Source organism: Ostrea edulis, chromosome 3 (assembly GCF_947568905.1).
Source record: "Ostrea edulis chromosome 3, xbOstEdul1.1, whole genome shotgun sequence".
Taxonomy (NCBI): domain Eukaryota; kingdom Metazoa; phylum Mollusca; class Bivalvia; order Ostreida; family Ostreidae; genus Ostrea; species Ostrea edulis.
The window spans coordinates 16,538,306-16,555,809 of record NC_079166.1 but is presented as its reverse complement, the minus strand read 5'-3'; the positions used below and the strand labels follow the sequence as shown (position 1 = coordinate 16,555,809).

Below are 17,504 nucleotides of genomic sequence, written 5' to 3'. Positions count from 1 at the left end.
TGCTTAATAACATCACAGAGATTCTGAAAAGGTTTAACAGAAAAACAGTGAAAATGTAAATATTTGAGCTAAGTCCAATTCTGTCTTTCACATTGGTTATACAGTCCTGCAGTCCTAGAGTATATACACAATCAGGAATTGGGATAAGCAACCACAATTGACAACTTCTCAAAACATCCCCTAACAGAAACAATTCCTACAATGATGGTAATATTCTGCTCACTTCAGTACTGAGGAATCATTCAATTTCAAGGGGCGCAATTTTCCTGGATCTCTAGGGTACTTTTAAAGTTCAAACTATAGCAAAATAAGAAATTTATATGATGTTTCATTGTACGGAAAGCACATTCACAAGATCACATCCCAAACTGTAAAATATTGGCAAATCCATGAAAATTGGTCCCCACAAATTCAACTCCTTCTAGATTATACACCTGGGGTCCAATGTGCTACATGCTTATAAATTTCTCAAACACAACACATCTGGATTTGAGAGAGAAAATTTGTCTAGGTATGGTTTCCCTGTATATTTATCCACTGTGTAAATTAATAAGAGGATAAGTTGTCTACATTGATGAATGAGAAATGGTTTCAGTCTTACCTGAGGATCCCGCTGCTACAAACGAGTAGGACCCCCGGGCCCAGGGGTCTGCCCTCCACCGTGTCACCAAGGTCTCTTTAGGCTGTTATACAGAAACAAAAAACAAAGTCTCAATTTTAACACATCTTCATACATACGAAATAAATTTCAATTTTGAAAATACATGCGGGCATGAAGTGTGACGCTTTATGCCGGAATATTTCATGAAGCAGGTATGCTGGCTTGAGGCATTGCTTTTCATACTATCATGTATTCTCAAAAATGAAATTTATTTCTTATAGTAACATTTCACTTTTATTTCTGTCAGAATATTCCCAGCCGTCAAAATAGTCGTACTATATTTACCAGGATTCATACAGACATTGTTCACATTCATGAGGAAATGGCTATCATTTCAATTGGTGAAGATGTTGAAGGTAAAAACATTAATATAGAATCATGAATTGAAATGACCCCAACTTCTCTCAAACACCTAATTTCTAAATCAGGTTCACCTCCACTCCTGTAAAGCTTGAACATAAAACAGTTCCCATGGCATTAGAAATAGTGAAGCAAAGGTTCCCATTCACATTAACAAAACTACCTAAAAAAACCTGATTTAGACCTTGCATTTATTTTGCACTACATGAAATCTGGTTGTTTATATACAAAAAATACTTTTTTCAAGACAAAATCTGCAAAAACCATTGATGAACATTAAAGCATTTTAAATTGAGAGTCAGAAAATTTGTCATTTATGTGGTGGGTGAATCCTCCTTCTCATAAGTTTTTAAGATGTCATGATTTTTTTCCCCTTAAAATAAAATGTTTCTGTTACTTCATGCAAGAAAAATCCCCTCATAAAATAGAAACTTGCACCAGACATTAACAGAAGATATCAAAAGTTAAAATTTCCCAAAGCAAGGTTAAAAAAAATTAGGTCTTTACTACACAGATTCGTACTTTGGTTTACAACATAAAAGAAGTTAATTACGTGCAGCTGAGTAAATAATATGAACACAACATAAAAGCTTTCTTTTATTTCTTAAATATTTTACCACCAAGCATGCAGCATTCATGCGACAGAACTGAGTTCAGCACCTGATCAAACGAAAAGAACCATTTGTTTGCTCTTTACATATACATGCAGTTGTTTTTCAGTATTTAATTTCCCCTCTAAATCTGATTAATACAAAGAGAGCTTATTAAAAAAAAGCCTCTTAAAATGCTATAGAATACCTGCCAGTGTGATTTATTTCTCAGAGAAAAATGTGTTGAATAAACAAAATTTGTTCCGGAACTCTTTCCTTCCACAGAAACACTGTACTACAAGTGAGTTTACGAGCTGGTACTAACATAATTTCTCATGAGTTTCATAAAATCTCAAACTTATTATGTTGTCATATAGACTTTGCTCCATTACTGAGAAATCATTATGAATAAATCACAATTGTGTGATTACATCAACACTTTTTCTTCTTTCACTGGAAGTGTGCTCACCCAAATCAATAAAAACAAGAGGCCCACAGGCCTTATCGGTCACCTGAATACTGTATAATGTTCCAATAAAATGTTTGATTGTAAAGACATTTATGAAGCTTTACTTGTGATAGAAAAATTATATAAATCATTATCGTCATTAATCTGTAGTACTTCAAATGAAATATGCATTCTTATGCTAGAAATATTATATAAATCATTAACAACATAACTAATTATTAGTAGTACTTCATATTAATTATGCATTCTTATGCTTGTGTTTTAAATTCGTATTTCGGTGATTAGATAACTCGCTGAGTAGTTCAAAACATGTAGACTGGTTACTTGGTTAGTACTTTTAATGGTAATCATTTCGCAATAATTTCAAATATTACAAATAAAACTGTTGAAAAAAGGACAACTCAAAACACCACAAAAATGAGGAATTAGGTGTCAAGAAGTAGTTCTTTTGCGATGATGAAACCGTTGCATATCCTCCATGAGTTGTAAAACGGTATCGGTAAATCCGACTGTGTGGATCAAGAAAATTCATCCCCAGAAATTTCAGTCTCGTAGCAATTATGTTTGTTTGAATTAAAACACAGGCAAGTACATCTGCATATTTTAAATATATTTTATTTAGAATGAACTAGTTTTAACTACAATCATTTATTTAGAATGAACTAGTTTTAGCTACAATTATTTATTTAGAATGAACTTGTTTTAACTACAATTAAAATAAAACCACACTATAAATATCAAATAGGTAAAATGTCAATAGAAATAAAATGACCTTGTAGAAATAATCTTATAAAAGGTGACATTGTTGAAAATGTGTAGAAATTTCAATGAAATGCATTCAACTATCAGATTTTTCATTTAGACAGAGAGGGTTGAGATTTTACTATCAATGTATACCATGTTTTGTTTATTGTGATCATTAAAATACATCAAGGCATTTTTTTTTTTTTTACATTTTTATTGATTCTTATGCACAAAGTAATAGTTTTCAAATTTCCCCAATTTGAACATTTTATGCGTCAATTTTCCCCAATTCTACAGACCCTGGACCCTGTGTGAATTGGTAAGAAAACCCCAAATATTAAAGCTTTATGCAATAACGGATATCAACACTTTATACAATATTATGACCAATGTTAAAGCTTTAAAGAATTATAACCAGTATTAAAGGAATTTGTGATTGATGCATTCAAGTAAAAACGTCAAATGTGAATATATACACGTATACTTAATGTCCCTTTCCATCTTTTTGATTTGCCAGTGACCTTAATGTTGGTCACATGGGCTTAGGTTCAAGGTCATAGCATACCATCAGGTCATAAGTAACATTTTAACAAATAAATGCTTTTAATTTTTCTTCATAATTGAGTTACTGCATGAACAAACATTTCAAACATATTTAACCTATGACCTTCATTTTGGTTATTGTTGCTACATACCATCTGGCAATATATAACTTAATTTTACCTCATGTGACCTACTAACACCTCTCCATTACAAAGCGATGAAATGAACAAACAGTGGAGTGGATGGACAGAAAGAGAGATCGACAAACAGTGGAGTGGATGGACAGATAGAGAGATGGACAAACAGTGGTGTGGATGGACAGATAGAGAGATGGACAAACAGTGGAGTGGAGATGGACAAACAGTGGAGTGGATGGACAGATAGAGAGATGGACAAACAGTGGAGTGGATGGACAGATAGAGAGATGGACAAACAGTGGAGTGGATGGACAGATAGAGAGATGGACAAACAGTGGTGTGGATGGACAGATAGAGAGATGGACAAACAGTGGAGTGGATGGACAGATAGAGAGATGGACAAACAGTGGTGTGGATGGACAGATAGAGATCGACAAACAGTGGTGTGGATGGACAGATAGAGAGATGGACAAACAGTGGAGTGGATGAACAGACAGAAAGATGGACACATTTTTGTTACAAGTAATAACATCATTAATATTTTGAAACATAAACCCTACCTGGGGTACTGCATTGTTTCCAAATATCCCCTTGAGGACGACAAGCGAGCGTCCCACTATGACATCATCGCTGACGTTCTCCATGATGGCAGCAGCTTCCCCGGCAACCAGGGCCAGTAACACAGGAGCCTTGTAGAGATTCCAGAAAAGGAACAGTTCACCGCGGCTCGCAGTGGTGCTGCCGACGTGTCCAAACAGGTTAGCATTAGGGTCCCAGAACACTCTGTCAAAACAAAGGACTACCTGCAAAGACAATCAAGTAAAAGAAGAGTCAATTCCCCGTACTGAACATCTGAAAACTATAAATATACTCTCATACAGACCAAGGGGTCATCATCGTCACAAGCCAAGCCTATTGTCTATGTTTACACACGGGTAGGTATTACCGGACTCAGTATTCGCGGCTGGCGATGATGAGGGTCCATAAATGCTAACCTAAGTCACCTTATTATTCACGAATGATATACCCTTACAGCAGCCCTGCCTTAGCCCAGGGAGGTCAAGATATCTACAAACTTAAATTAAAATCAAGTGATGATGCTTGAACATCAATCTGATAAGCCACAACCTTGTCATTCTTCAGATTTTTTAAAAATTGAACATTGACTATTTGAAATGGAAAGATGCTTTATAGAAAAGAATCTAACCTTATTTGCAATTAGACCAAGACAGTAATAGGGCAGGGTATTGTTTCGAAAAGTTCAATACAATGCCTATTGCAATACAGATTGATTGTATATTGTTTAACGTTTCTCTTGAGAATTTTTCACTCATATTGCCGGTGGAGGGCTGCAAAGTTTAGGCCTATGCTCGGCTTTTAAGGCCTTTGAGCAGGGAGGGATCTTTATCATGCCACACCTGCTTTGACATGGGGCCTCGGTTTTTACGGTCTCACACGAAGGACCGTCCCATTTAGTTGCCTCTAACGAAAAGCAGGAGAAATCTATTGGATGTACTATTTATTAATAATACTTTCCGAATACCATCCTCTGATTGCTGATATCTTTATCAATAATATTTACTAGTGTTGAAAAATCGGGAAAATTTCATAATCCATAATCGGTCATAATTGGAAGAACTGTTTCGATCAATGATCAATATAACTGGTATTTACATGTGGTTTATTTCTATTTAGTTTTATGGATATGTGCAGCATACACACTTGCTGGTGTCACTGAATTCCCACTTTTCAATGTGGAGTCCACTCTGACTCTCCCCCGCAAATGTCTCGATATAAAAGCGGGAGTAACAGTCAGATGAATCTCGGATAAGATATTATTAATTAGTGTACAAGCGACAATCGATTATGAAAAAGAGAATCGATAATTGGAATCGAAGAGCCAAAAATGATTGACAATCGATTCATCACTAATATTTACTTTCTTAAGGTTTCCGAGTCCCATCCTCTGATTGGCTGATATATTTATTAACAATATTTACTTTGTTACGGTTTCCGAACTCCATTCTCTGATTGGCTGATATTTCTATAAACAATATTTACTTTGTTAAGGTTTCCGAATCCCATCCTCTGAATGGCTGACGACTTCCACTCTGGCAGGGGAGGATTAAAATGAACACAGTTCAGACCATTTCCTTTGATGCACTCCTTGAGCACGCCCAGTGGGAGGGTACACAGGACCGCGTCTGCTTTCAGGGTCTGCTGGTTGGTGTTATTTTTGGCATTGCTGACCACTAGCTCCACCCCTGTGGCCGAGTGATTGCACTTTCTGACCGCTGTGTTCAGTTTGATGTCCAGTCCCTCCGCTAAAGCCACTGGGACACAAGAGTAGCCATTGCGAACTGTCAAAAATTAATAAAATTTCATCTAAAAAATGCTTACTTCTTTGTCATGAACCCTTTCCTCTTTTTCAGCCTAATGAGATAATCCCTTCCACATTTGTCAAAATAATCAAAAATTTTCTTCTCTAACTTTTCTATGTTCACATAGCCATTCCCAACATAAAATACTGAGGAAATAAATGTTATGTGGAACATGCCCTCAAGTATGGTCAAGTTCAATTGTAGAAATTTGACCTTGACCTTTATCAAATGAATTTGACCTAGGTACTTAATTTCAAAGTATGAAGTCCATATATTATCCAGGTCAAACATTATAACAAAAGTTAAGGTTGCATACAGACAAACAATACCCCACCCCCATTTTCAATCCCAGGGCTAAACAATATTGGGCAGATATCATGATGTCTAGAAGTGATACACACAGAATGATGGCAGAAATGCCACAAACTTTAACAGTAGTATTGTCATAAAACACCCAGGTTTATAATGCACACCTACGAAAATTAATATGTTTTCTTCAAAACTTGTTTCTTTTTTTAATTCAGCAATAAAATAGATATGAAAAACAATGTTGACTCAGAAAAATATCTTTCTTTCCAAGAAAAGCATGTCAAAGATGGTTCTTTATAAAATAGAAATAAAAAAACAAATGATAATAAATCGGAGAATGCTGATTCTCTTTTGCTTTCAGAAAACAACTGTCATGTACAGAAATGGCACATGAAATGAATTTGCACAGATTTCTATCACACAGCTTATTCTCGACTACAGATTATGCAATCAAGATGGAGTGAGAAATCAATTTCCCACTCAGAATAAACAAACAGCTCCACTGCTTTCTGCAAACCTTGAAAACAAAGGGAGATTATCAACAAAGCTAAGGGTATTATGTCTTCAACAGGCATGACAAAACGATTGAGTATGCAGGTTATGTCTTCATTATGATCTCTTAAACTCCACCACAGACACTCAGTTCAATGTCAGGATTTATTATCACAATACTTGGGATTAGACACAGTTGTCTTTTATACAACAAGTCTGGCACCGGCTGAACGAGCCTTATCTAAAGCTTCTTTACTTTTTCATCATGGCTACCTGCCATACAAAGTCACATGACATCTGCATAGTGGTGACACATTTTTGATACTTGAAGATTAACAATTCTGATGTTTGATGGCCCAAGATAACTTTGTTCTATAACCACATGCAATGCTTTTTGTCACAACTGTATATAAATAACCACAGATACAGTATGCAATGATGCAATCGTCTTAGAATGAAAATACAAAGTACCTGATAAATGAAAACACAAAGTACCTGTTAGATGAAAATACAAAGTACCTGTTAGATGAAAATACATTGAAAGTATTTGTTAAATGAAAATATGAAATACCTGTTAGATGACTCCCAGAAAATTCAAAGTCATCATCCTGGTCCCAGTGTTTGAGTGACAAAAGGGAAAGGGGCGTGGCATTGGCGAATTCCAGGTTGGCAAAGTGCCAGTCGAGGATTTGTCTGTCACGCGATGATAGGTACACATCACTGCAACCAAATCTACAGAGAATTAGCGGAGTTTTCACTGCAGCACACAACGACAAAACGTGAAAATTAAGAAGCCAAGTCAACAGCATTATTTGAGTATCGCATAGAAATAAATGTCCCTTACCGGCCCCAAGTCATTTGTTTAAAATTCTGCATGATTAATTATACTCGTGCTTCAAAAGTTTATGCACAGGAATAACCAGGTCCCTTAGAATAAAACCCATATATGACAGATTCAAATTCTCTATTTTCTATGTTCAGAGGCAGGTAACTCAGCAAAAAACTAATGGACCAGATCAAAATTTGAACTCGATATGTAACTTTTGTCATGGTAAAGCAATGTAACAAATATCAAATGAATATCTATCTGTAAGCATGATGAAAAAAAAATGCAGAGAACTGATTTTCCGGACTGAAAGATGGACAGAGTGCAAACCTAAAGTCCCCTCCGACTTTTCCGGTAGGATACTAAGTTAAAGATACAGGAGGCAGTAATTTTCAAAATGACAATGTTAGCCAAGAATACGGTGGCAGTCAGCCGGGGTCAGTCATCAGTGGCTAAGTTGAACAGTTGATAGAGCACCTGACTAGAGATTCAGGGAGTTTGAATCTCTGTTTTGTAGGTTTTTCCTCCCTTCTGGTTGCATAACATTATTAAGAGTAAAAGAAAGGGCAAGAGAGGTTGCTCGTGCCAATGTGAAACCACAAGAATAGTGATCTGCCAACTGCTTAAATAAGCTGATATTATCTGGTTGTGGATATGTGGTGAAATAGGAAAATCAAACATTTTCATGGGGTAGGGATGGGGGGGGGGGGGTCATCTTTGTTTTTGTGGTATGGATTTTAAATCCTTCACAATCTAGTGCTACTGAACTACAATTATATAATAAATCATAAAAAGCGCAGGTTTTTATAAACAATGAAGATTTAATCCCATAAATGCAAGTAATTTGAGAGTAATTTATAAAAGATCACAGCATAGATTACCCCCACCCCTCCCCAAGAAATACACAAGATGTCAACAGACTGCATGACATGCGTACAATATCAAATTACCTGGGAGATGACATCTCTAATTCACACACAATATCAAGTTACCTGGGAGATGACATCTCTAATACACACACAATATCAAGTTACCTGGGAGATGACATCTCCAATACACACACAATATCAAGTTACCTGGGAGATGACATCTCTAATACACACACAATATCAAGTTACCTGGGAGATGACATCTCCAATACACACACAATATCAAGTTACCTGGGAGATGACATCTCCAATACACACACAATATCAAGTTACCTGGGAGATGACATCTCCAATACACACACAATATCAAGTTACCTGGGAGATGACATCTCTAATACACACACAATATCAAGTTACCTGGGAGATGACATCTCCATTACATAATATGTATATTATACAATATCAAGTTATCAGGGAGATAACATTTCTAATACACAAACAATATCAAATTACCTGGGAGATGATGTTTCCAGCTCTTGAAGTTTGTCTTCAATCTCTTTCTGCTGTGCTTGGAGCTGTTCATATTCCTACAAGTAAAAACAAAACAGGGATGTCTTGGAAACTGAAATCAAACTCGCATGCATGCATTAATCGTTTTGTGCATTCTACCATACATCTGGTAATTCTGGCATTAAGAAATGTTTGCCGGATTTGTCTAAAAAAAGTAGTTGGCACCATAATTTTTGACATTTTGTCATTTTTTGCAATTATTATTTAAGAATATTGATGGCAATCTTAGAGATGTTATCTTTGGCGAAATTTCCTCCTCCGCCAACACATGGGATTGTTTCTTACTTTGCAGGCTGTGTTGAGATCCCTGAGCTTGCTCTTGACTAAGAACTCAGCAGTTATGTCCCTTGGTGGCTTGACTTCAGTAGCTTCCTTCCACTGCTTGTGTAATTCCTCCACCTTGTCTTTCAGGGACAGCATCTGTTGCACCATGATGTTCATAGATATCGTAATCATTAATCGTCAATTAAAATGTAGAAAAACGATGTTCATAGATATTGTAATTATTAATCATCAATTGAAATGTAGAAACAAAGTTCATAGATATCGTATAAATCATTAATCGTCAATTAAAATGTAGAAAAACGATGTTCATAGATATTGTAATTATTAATCATCAATTGAAATGTAGAAACAAAGTTCATAGATATCGTATAAATCATTAATCGTCAATTAAAATGTAGAAAAACGATGTTCATAGATATTGTAATTATTAATCATCAATTGAAATGTAGAAAGATAAAGTTCATAGATATCGTAATCATTAATTGTCAATTAAAATGTAGAAAAACGATGTTCATAGATATCGTAATTATTAATCGTCAATTAAAATTTAGAAACATAAATTTCATAGATACTGTAATAATTAGTCCTCAATTATCGCAATTCACCTTTGAATTAGAACGCTTTGGCCGATATAGTATTGCGTTGTGTGACGACACAATTGAATTTGTTTGTAATACAATTGCGAAATGCAACAGAAACTCTCATTGGTCCATATGTATAAGTCCGCCCAATTTCCCTTATACGGGAGTAGTCAGCATTTGAAAACATGACGGCCAGATGCTAGATGGAAAAAAAACTTCAAGGAAAAAAAAACTTCAAAGGAAGAAAAAGAAAAAGTTGTATTCTTGTGTTGTTGTCTCATAGCTTTAATAATAAAAAAAATCCTAACATATTTTCCTACTATACTTGTGTCCAAACATACCTTCAAATATTTATTAAAACACAAAAACTCGATCACAGCTTTTGATGATTTCGTTCGTAGACGTAGCCATGTTAGGTAGCCAGTCAATTCGAATCCTGGTTCATTTCCATACTGGCACATTAGCGTCTAGATGTGTACTAATACCCCCCAAATATTTTAGCTAAATAGTTTAGATAATATACCACCCCAGTCCCATTAAATGATAATTATTCAAATAGCTAAACTCACGGCAATGCGGCTTTCATTAGTCATGAGCGGCCGCGCCGACCGGTCTCCATCTAATGGGCTTATGTAGCATTTTCGTTAATCAAGAGCTTATTTTACCTTTACAAAAACTGGTACAAAAAATGTTTGAATTTCTATTAATTATTCGTGTTGACAATAAATGAAGAGCGAATACACAACTTACAACCAATTTTATGAATAGATACCAATAGCAAGAGTTCGAATTGACCGGCTACCTAACATGGCTACGTCAACAAACGAAATCATTTGAAGCTGCGTGTTTTCGGCTCATGTGTGGCTTTAATGAAACTATGAAGGTATGTTTGGACACAAGTATATAGTAGGAAAATATGTTAAGATATTTTTATATTGAGTTTATGAGACAGCAACACAAGAATACACCGATTTCAGGCCTCAACCGTCCACAGCTTTTTGTGACCCATAAATCGAAGGTTTTTATAAGAGGTGGATCTTTTCAGAGAGCTATGTACATTTCTCCAGCTACACTGACTGCGCTCGAGAAAGTGGGCGGGCTGTAATCGGCCAATGAAAACTCTTGCTGTATTACATCAAACATGTCATTCAAATTGTTCAATCGTCTCATTCAATTGTGTCGTCACACAACGCAATACTATATCGGGTAAAGCGTTCTAATTCAAAGGTGAATTGCGATAAAATGTATAAACACAATGTTCAAAGATACTATAATCATCAATAATCAATCAAAATGTAGAAACACAATGTTCAACTGCTTAACAGTCTCTTAAAATCTACGTAATGCCTCAATTATCAAGTTGGCAAAGTGGTTTAAAGTCCTTAGTCTGAAATCAGGTGTTCAATTCTTGCTGGCATTTTACTGAAGCTTTTCTAATCTTTTTTTTATTACATCTATCAAATACTTTCTCCCTGGTTTAATTTCACTTGTGGAGTAAAATTTCTTGAACATTTACCCCCTATACAAGTACATAAAATAGTAAACAGACAACATTCCCAGACTGTGCTAAAGACATGAGGGTAGAGCACGTTACACAACTTCATAAGACAATGCTTGCAAAGGTGTCATTTTTATGATGCAGAAAATGTCTTCCGCTCACAAGTTATTTTCATTACAATCTTCATTTCACTGTGTTGTCCTATCATAAAATAGCAGCAATAGGGAACAAAAAGATTGAAAAAGATGGGGGTTGCACATTTAGCATAAATTACAATCCTGTGTTGCTTAAAATCCTGATTCAAGTCTGGTTCTGTAAATCATGAGCCTGCATCACTTACTGCAGTCTGGTTCTGTAAATTATGGGCCTGCATTACTTACTGCAGTCTGGTTCTGTAAATTGTGGGCCTGCATTACTTACCGCAGTCTGGTTCTGAAAATTATGGGCCTGTATTACTTACTGCAGTCTGGTTCTGAAAATTACGGGCCTGTATTACTTACTGCAGTCTGGTTCTGTAAATTACGGGCCTGTATTACTTACTGCAGTCTGGTTCTGTAAATTACGGGCCTGTATTACTTACTGCAGTCTGGTTCTGTAAATTACGGGCCTGTATTACTTACTGCAGTCTGGTTCTGTAAATTACGGGCCTGTATTACTTACTGCAGTCTGGTTCTGTAAATTACGGGCCTGTATTACTTACTGCAGTCTGGTTCTGTAAATTACGGGCCTGTATTACTTACTGCAGTCTGGTTCTGTAAATTACGGGCCTGTATTACTTACTGCAGTCTGGTTCTGTAAATTACGGGCCTGTATTACTTACCGCAGTCTGGTTCTTCTTCAGTTTCTCCTGCAGCTCCATGATGTTTCTCTGATGTTCGCACTGCTTCTCCTTCACATGTTTCTCCTGCATTCTGTAAATATAATGGTGTTATTTAACATTTCTTCTGCATTCTGTAAATATAACGGTGTTATTTAACATTTCTCATACATTCTGTAAAAATAGCCAGGTTATTTAACATTTCCCCTGCATTCTGTAAATATTACTCTTATCTAACGTTTATCATGCACTCTGTAACATCATTTTATTCTTTAATGTTTCTCCTGCATTTTACAAACATAAATTTGTTTTGGATGAGCTGAAAAATTCACCCTCAAGACAAAGTCTACACAATATTCCAAGTTAGCCAAATCACCTCATATTTAAGATACAAAGAGAGATAACTCCATATATTGCAACCAGTGGCCCTGTCGGGAGGTGTAACTGTAATTGTGATTAGTGGCCCTGTTGAGAGGTGTGACTGTAATTGTGATTAGTGGCCCTATCGGGAGGTGTGACTGTAATTGTGATTAGTGGCCCTGTTGAGAGGTGTGACTGTAATTGTGATTAGTGGCCCTGTTGAGAGGTGTGACTGTAATTGTGATTAGTGGCCCTGTCGGGAGGTGTGACTGTAATTGTGATTAGTGGCCCTGTTGAGAGGTGTGACTGTAATTGTGATTAGTGGCCCTGTCGGGAGGTGTGACTGTAATTGTGATTAGTGGCCCTGTTGAGAGGTGTGACTGTAATTGTGATTAGTGCTCCTGTCGGGAGGTGTGACTGTAACTGTGATTAGTGGCCCTGTTGAGAGGTGTGACTGTAATTGTGATTAGTGCTCCTGTCGGGAGGTGTGACTGTAATTGTGATTATGTCTTGACTATAAGTGGGGTACACTGTTATAATGATAGCAGACTATATATCTAGATGTATATAAGTGACTTCAGTATAATGATAGCAGACTATATTTCTAGCTGTATATAAGTGACTTCAGTATAATGAGGGTACACTGTATATCTAGATGTATATAAGTGACTTCAGTATAATGATAGCAGACTATATTTCTAGCTGTAGATAAGTGACTTCAGTATAATGATAGCAGACTATATTTCTAGCTGTATATAAGTGACTTCAGTATAATGATAGCAGACTATATTTCTAGATGTATATAAGTGACTTCAGTATAATGATAGCAGACTATATTTCTAGTTGTATATAAGTGACTTCAGTATAATGATAGCAGACTATATTTCTAGCTGTAGATAAGTGACTTCAGTATAATGAGGGTACACTGTATATCTAGATGTATATAAGTGACTTCAGTATAATGATAGCAGACTATATTTCTAGCTGTATATAAGTGACTTCAGTATAATGAGGGTACACTGTATATCTAGATGTATATAAGTGACTTCAGTATAATGATAGCAGACTATATTTCTAGATGTATATAAGTGACTTCAGTATAATGATAGCAGACTATATTTCTAGATGTATATAAGTGACTTCAGTATAATGATAGCAGACTATATTTCTAGATGTATATAAGTGACTTCAGTATAATGATAGCAGACTATATTTCTAGCTGTAGATAAGTGACTTCAGTATAATGATAGCAGACTATATTTCTAACTGTATATAAGTGACTTCAGTATAATGATAGCAGACTATATTTCTAGCTGTATATAAGTGACTTCAGTATAATGAGGGTACACTGTATATCTAGATGTATATAAGTGACTTCAGTATAATGATAGCAGACTATATTTCTAGATGTATATAAGTGACTTCAGTATAATGATAGCAGACTATATTTCTAGATGTATATAAGTGACTTCAGTATAATGATAGCAGACTATATTTCTAGATGTATATAAGTGACTTCAGTATAATGATAGCAGACTATATTTCTAGCTGTAGATAAGTGACTTCAGTATAATGATAGCAGACTATATTTCTAACTGTATATAAGTGACTTCAGTATAATGATAGCAGACTATATTTCTAGCTGTATATAAGTGACTTCAGTATAATGAGGGTACACTGTATATCTAGATGTATATAAGTGACTTCAGTATAATGATAGCAGACTATATTTCTAGTTGTATATAAGTGACTTCAGTATAATAAGAGTACACTGTATATCTAGATGTATATAAGTGACTTCAGTATAATGATAGCAGACTATATTTCTAGTTGTATATAAGTGACTTCAGTATAATGATAGCAGACTATATATCTAGATGTATATAAGTGACTTCAGTATAATGATAGCAGACTATATTTCTAGCTGTATATAAGTGACTTCAGTATAATGAGAGTATACTATATTTCTAGCTGTATATAAGTGAGTTCAGTATAAGTGGATTACACTGTTTTTCTAGCTATAGAACGGTACCTGATGACTGCCTCCAGAGCCTGTCCCAGGGAGGCGGGCTTGTTGTTGACAAAGTTAAAGTCCATCTGATGAGAAAGATAAGAGGTCGCCTCCAACAAACGATTGAACTCCCTCTCCACCATTTCATCCTTGTCCTTGGGTACCTACAGAACACACAGGCCGGGTCAAACACAAAAACATCTCTCAGAGAAGAGCAGAGTGTGGACAGACAGAACACGAAGGCATTTCTTAAAGGAAACACGTTTATCAATAGCATATAATTTTTTATGACATTTCACGTAAAATTCACTTGCATTTTATCTTGTTTCTGTAAAAGTTCTTGGGGTATACTGCTATGTCTGTTTTAGAGTAAACATATTTTGATAGATCTTGGTTGTTGCAAGTGAAAAAAATGTAATATCAGCTCTTCTGTATTACAGTAAGGTTATTGTATAAATTGACGTTACTGTAGCAAAGAAGGAGAAAAAGATCTTTAAAACAATCGGGTATTGAACCCGGGGCCCTTTTATCACTAGATAGGTGATCTAACCACTGAACTACCCATACCAATATACAAAGTATAGTAATATTACTACATTATAAAGATAAAACCTATTTTGGAAATCATTCAACAACTTTTCATAATGAGTAAATGTCACAAATGTTGCACTCCTTAAATGATCATCATCTTGAGATAGAGGCAGGCATATTGTTTTCCCACTATTATTATCTTTCCTGATAAAAGGCCACAATATGTTTGCGATAAAGGATATCATGACACATACATTGTATCATGAGCTTATTGCTGTATATTTCTAGAATATCATGACATTAATATCATTCGTTATCACTGTATCGTTATAGAATATCGTGACATATATTGTATAACGAGGTTATCGATATACCCCTATAGATTATCATGACATGTATCGTATCATGCACTTATTACTGTACCCCTATAGAATATCGTGACATATATCACAAGATTATCGCTGTCACTCCTAACGAAGATTTTAACCGTGGTCGACTCACCGTACTCCCGCTGGTTTCGTACAGCGGACATTTCTGTTTAATTTTATGCAGTTCCATGTTGATCTGCCTGCTCAGTATCGTCATTGGATTTCCACCTGGTATCAGGTAAAGTTAAGAACTTTTAATACTTTATTTTATAAAGATATTGACTTCTTGCTCCAACATTTTCATGAAGTGTGTTGTTTTCAAATCAATCTTTAATGGTATTTAATGTAACAATACAAATTACCATAATTCAATAGGTCCAAGAACAAAGAAACAAACAGTAAAACTGCTATAAACATTACTGTAGTATGAAGTTTCCTTAGCGTAAAGCGTAGAGAAAAATATGTACCTAGCTCTGTGACCACCATGTTCACTTTGTGTAAAGCGTAGAAAAAAAATACGTACCTAGCCCTGTGACCACCATGCTCTCTTTATGTAAAGCGTAGAGAAAAATACGTACCTAGCCCTGTGACCACCATGGCGCCGAGGTCTGCTACGTAATTATTCTTTCTGAAGGTGGCTACCCGACCCCCAACTCTGTCCTGTGATTCAACAGATTCAGAAGGTCAGATATAATGTCAAAAATCGTCAGATTTACATGTATCTTATTAATCACAATTAGTTACATCCAATTTGAACCCCATTAGTCAGAAAAAGAAATTGATAAATCCAGTCTGTGTTAACACAAATGGTAAGTTTAAGTTTCAAAATAAAAATCCAGAGATTTGCCTCTGCTAACTTTAAAATACCCCCCAATTAACAATTACCCTGGATTCAAGAATTGTGACGTCCATTCCGAAGGCCATTAGCTGTCTGGCTGCTGTCAAGCCGGCTATTCCGCCTCCAATGATTATTACCTTCCCATGTTTCTTCACTGTAAGTTAAAACTCATTACATCATCCTCACAATAAAACTCATTACATCATCCTCTCAATAAAACTCATAACATCATCCTCACAATAAAACTCATAACATCATCCTCACAATAAAACTCATTACATCATCCTCACCATAAAACTCATTACATCATCCTCTCAATAAAACTCATAACATCATCCTCACAATAAAACTCATTACATCATCCTCTCAATAAAACTCATAACATCATCCTCACAATAAAACTCATTACATCATCCTCTCAATAAAACTCATAACATCATCCTCACAATAAAACTCATAACATCATCCTCACAATAAAACTCATTACATCATCCTCTCAATAAAACTCATAACATCATCCTCACAATAAAACTCATTACATCATCCTCTCAATAAAACTCATAACATCATCCTCACAATAAAACTCATTACATCATCCTCTCAATAAAACTCATAACATCATCCTCACAATAAAACTCATAACATCATCCTCACAATAAAACTCATAACATCATCCTCTCAATAAAACTCATAACATCATCCTCACAATAAAACTCATAACATCATCCTCTCAATAAAACTCATAACATCATCCTCTCAATAAAACTCATAACATCATCCTCACAATAAAACTCATTACATCATCCTTTCAATAAAACTCATTACACCATCCTCACAATAAAACTCATAACATCATCCTCACAATAAAACTCATAACACCATCCTCACAATAAAACTCATAACATCATCCTCACAATAAAACTCATAACACCATCCTCTCAATAAAACTCATAACACCATCCTCACAATAAAACTCATAACATCATCCCTCACAATAAAACTCATAACATCATCCTCTCAATAAAACTCATAACATCATCCTCTCAATAAAACTCTCAATAAAACTCATAACATCATCCTCTCAATAAAACTCATAACATCATCCTCACAATAAAACTCATAACATCATCCTCTCAATAAAACTCTCAATAAAACTCATAACATCATCCTCTCAATAAAACTCATAACATCATCCTCTCAATAAAACTCTCAATAAAACTCATAACATCATCCTCTCAATAAAACTCATAACATCATCCTCACA

General features: G+C 35.3%; 1 protein-coding gene across 4 annotated transcripts in view; it reads right to left on the bottom strand.

Moving 5' to 3' along the window:
- Positions 1-17,504, bottom strand: part of LOC125675105 (lysine-specific histone demethylase 1A-like) — a 38,329-nt gene that overhangs the window by 6,358 nt on the left and 14,467 nt on the right. For 2 of the 4 annotated variants that reach the window (XM_056160224.1, XM_056160226.1), the window contains exons 6-16: positions 16,288-16,394; positions 15,981-16,062; positions 15,536-15,630; positions 14,525-14,667; positions 12,136-12,226; positions 9,237-9,371; positions 8,895-8,968; positions 7,258-7,418; positions 5,566-5,864; positions 4,065-4,307; positions 602-683 (exon numbers count right to left, since the gene is read on the bottom strand). In XM_056160224.1, coding sequence (XP_056016199.1) covers positions 602-683; positions 4,065-4,307; positions 5,566-5,864; positions 7,258-7,418; positions 8,895-8,968; positions 9,237-9,371; positions 12,136-12,226; positions 14,525-14,667; positions 15,536-15,630; positions 15,981-16,062; positions 16,288-16,394 — 1,512 coding nt within the window. The remainder of the gene's footprint in view (positions 1-601; positions 684-4,064; positions 4,308-5,565; positions 5,865-7,257; positions 7,419-8,894; positions 8,969-9,236; positions 9,372-12,135; positions 12,227-14,524; positions 14,668-15,535; positions 15,631-15,980; positions 16,063-16,287; positions 16,395-17,504) is intronic. The other 2 variants (XM_056160225.1, XM_048912602.2) reach the window with 1 other exon arrangement.